A 1,524-nucleotide genomic window follows, 5' to 3' on the forward strand; every position below is an offset into this window, starting at 1 on the left:
AACAGCAGAAAAATAATTTTGTCTAATATATTGTATCTGAGAAGTTATTAAGAAATTCACAATATTTCTAGGGATAAATATGAGTTTTACTATTTCTAATCCAACTTTAAAATAACTGCTTTAAAGGATAAAATTCTCAATTTTATAGAGAAATCGAAGTCAACAAATAGAAACTTTTGATAACAAATCATGATAAGTTCTATTTTCTCAATCTCACCAAATATGATATTTTTTCACTGTGGGGTTTAGAGGTTTTGATTAACTGGACTCTTTGATACCAGGAAAATGGGCACTTTCATAGCTACTTCTCAAAGAGTGTTTTCAGAGCTCTTTTGATGTCCTTATTTCTCAGACTGTAGATGAAGGGATTTAGCATGGGGGTGACCACAGTGTACATCACAGAGGCCATTGAACTTGAGTGTGAATTTGGGGTCACAGCAGAACTAAGGTACACTCCTAGTACCGTACAATAAAATAAGGAGACAACTGAGAGGTGAGATGCACAAGTGGAAAATGCTTTATATTTGCCTTGAGCTGATGAGATGTTACATATGGATGAAACAATCTTAAAGTAAGAATAAAGAATACCAGTGAGGGGACCAATGCCCAGCAAACCAGCTGTGAAATTCATCATGACATTATTAAGAAGAGTGTCAGAACAGGCAAGGTAAGCCAACTGATTTGGTTCACAGAAGAAGTGTGGGATTTTCAGCTCTGTACAGAAGGACAGACGCACCACCATGAAGCTCTGTAATAAAGAATCCAGGGCACTTGTGATCCAGGACACCAGCACTAGCAGCCCGCAGAACTGGGGCTTCATGATGACTGTGTAGTGCAGAGGGTGACAAATAGCCACAAAGCGGTCACAGGCCATCACAGCTAGGAGGAAGTTGTCTAATACTACAAATAATGCAAAAAAATAAATCTGGGTGATGCATCCTTCATAAGTTATGGCTCTGCTCTGTGTCTGGATGCTCACCAGCATCTTTGGGATGGTGGTGGAGGTAAAGCATATGTCCACAAAGGACAGGTTGGAGAGGAAGTAGTACATGGGTGTGTGCAGTTGGGAATCCATGATTGTGGCCAGTATAATGAGCATGTTTCCAAATACAGTGACCAGGTACATTGAAAGGAAAATTCCATACATGAGAAGCTGTAGCTGTGGGTCCTCTGAAAATCCAAGAAGAAGAAATTTTGAAATTTGGGTATAATTTCGTGATGCCATTGCTATATTTGAATACCAAAAGAGAAAAAAACCTGATTACTTTTGGCATTAGAGTTCATTTAGATGCCTCTCTGTGCCATCTCTGAGTGGATCCATCTTTATTTCCAACTCCTTTGGATTCAGACATCCATATCATAAGAGTAACAGTTTGGTTAGACAAGGACTGTAGTAGAAAAGAAAAATATAGGTTAATGTCATGGATGAATATAGATACAATTATCATCAACAAATTACTAGCAAAATAAAATCAACAGCATGATAAAAAGATTGTTACAGGTGTGGAATACATGAACTCAGGA

General features: G+C 38.0%; 1 protein-coding gene across 1 annotated transcript; it reads right to left on the minus strand.

Annotated features, from left to right (window-relative positions):
- Positions 1–301: 301 nt before the first annotated feature.
- On the minus strand, positions 302–1,225 carry LOC141416118 (olfactory receptor 7A10-like). Its single transcript, XM_074053254.1, has one exon. It carries the CDS (start codon positions 1,223–1,225, stop codon positions 302–304), a length of 924 nt encoding a protein of 307 aa, XP_073909355.1.
- Between the last annotated feature and the right edge of the window lie 299 nt (positions 1,226–1,524).

This window comes from Castor canadensis, chromosome 14 (assembly GCF_047511655.1).
Source record: "Castor canadensis chromosome 14, mCasCan1.hap1v2, whole genome shotgun sequence".
In the NCBI taxonomy this organism is placed as follows: Eukaryota; Metazoa; Chordata; class Mammalia; order Rodentia; family Castoridae; genus Castor; species Castor canadensis.

Bases quoted from the DNA above. Each gene is read 5' to 3' on its own strand.
- LOC141416118 (XM_074053254.1), bottom strand. From the start codon at position 1,225: ATGGCATCACGAAATTATACCCAAATTTCAAAATTTCTTCTTCTTGGA.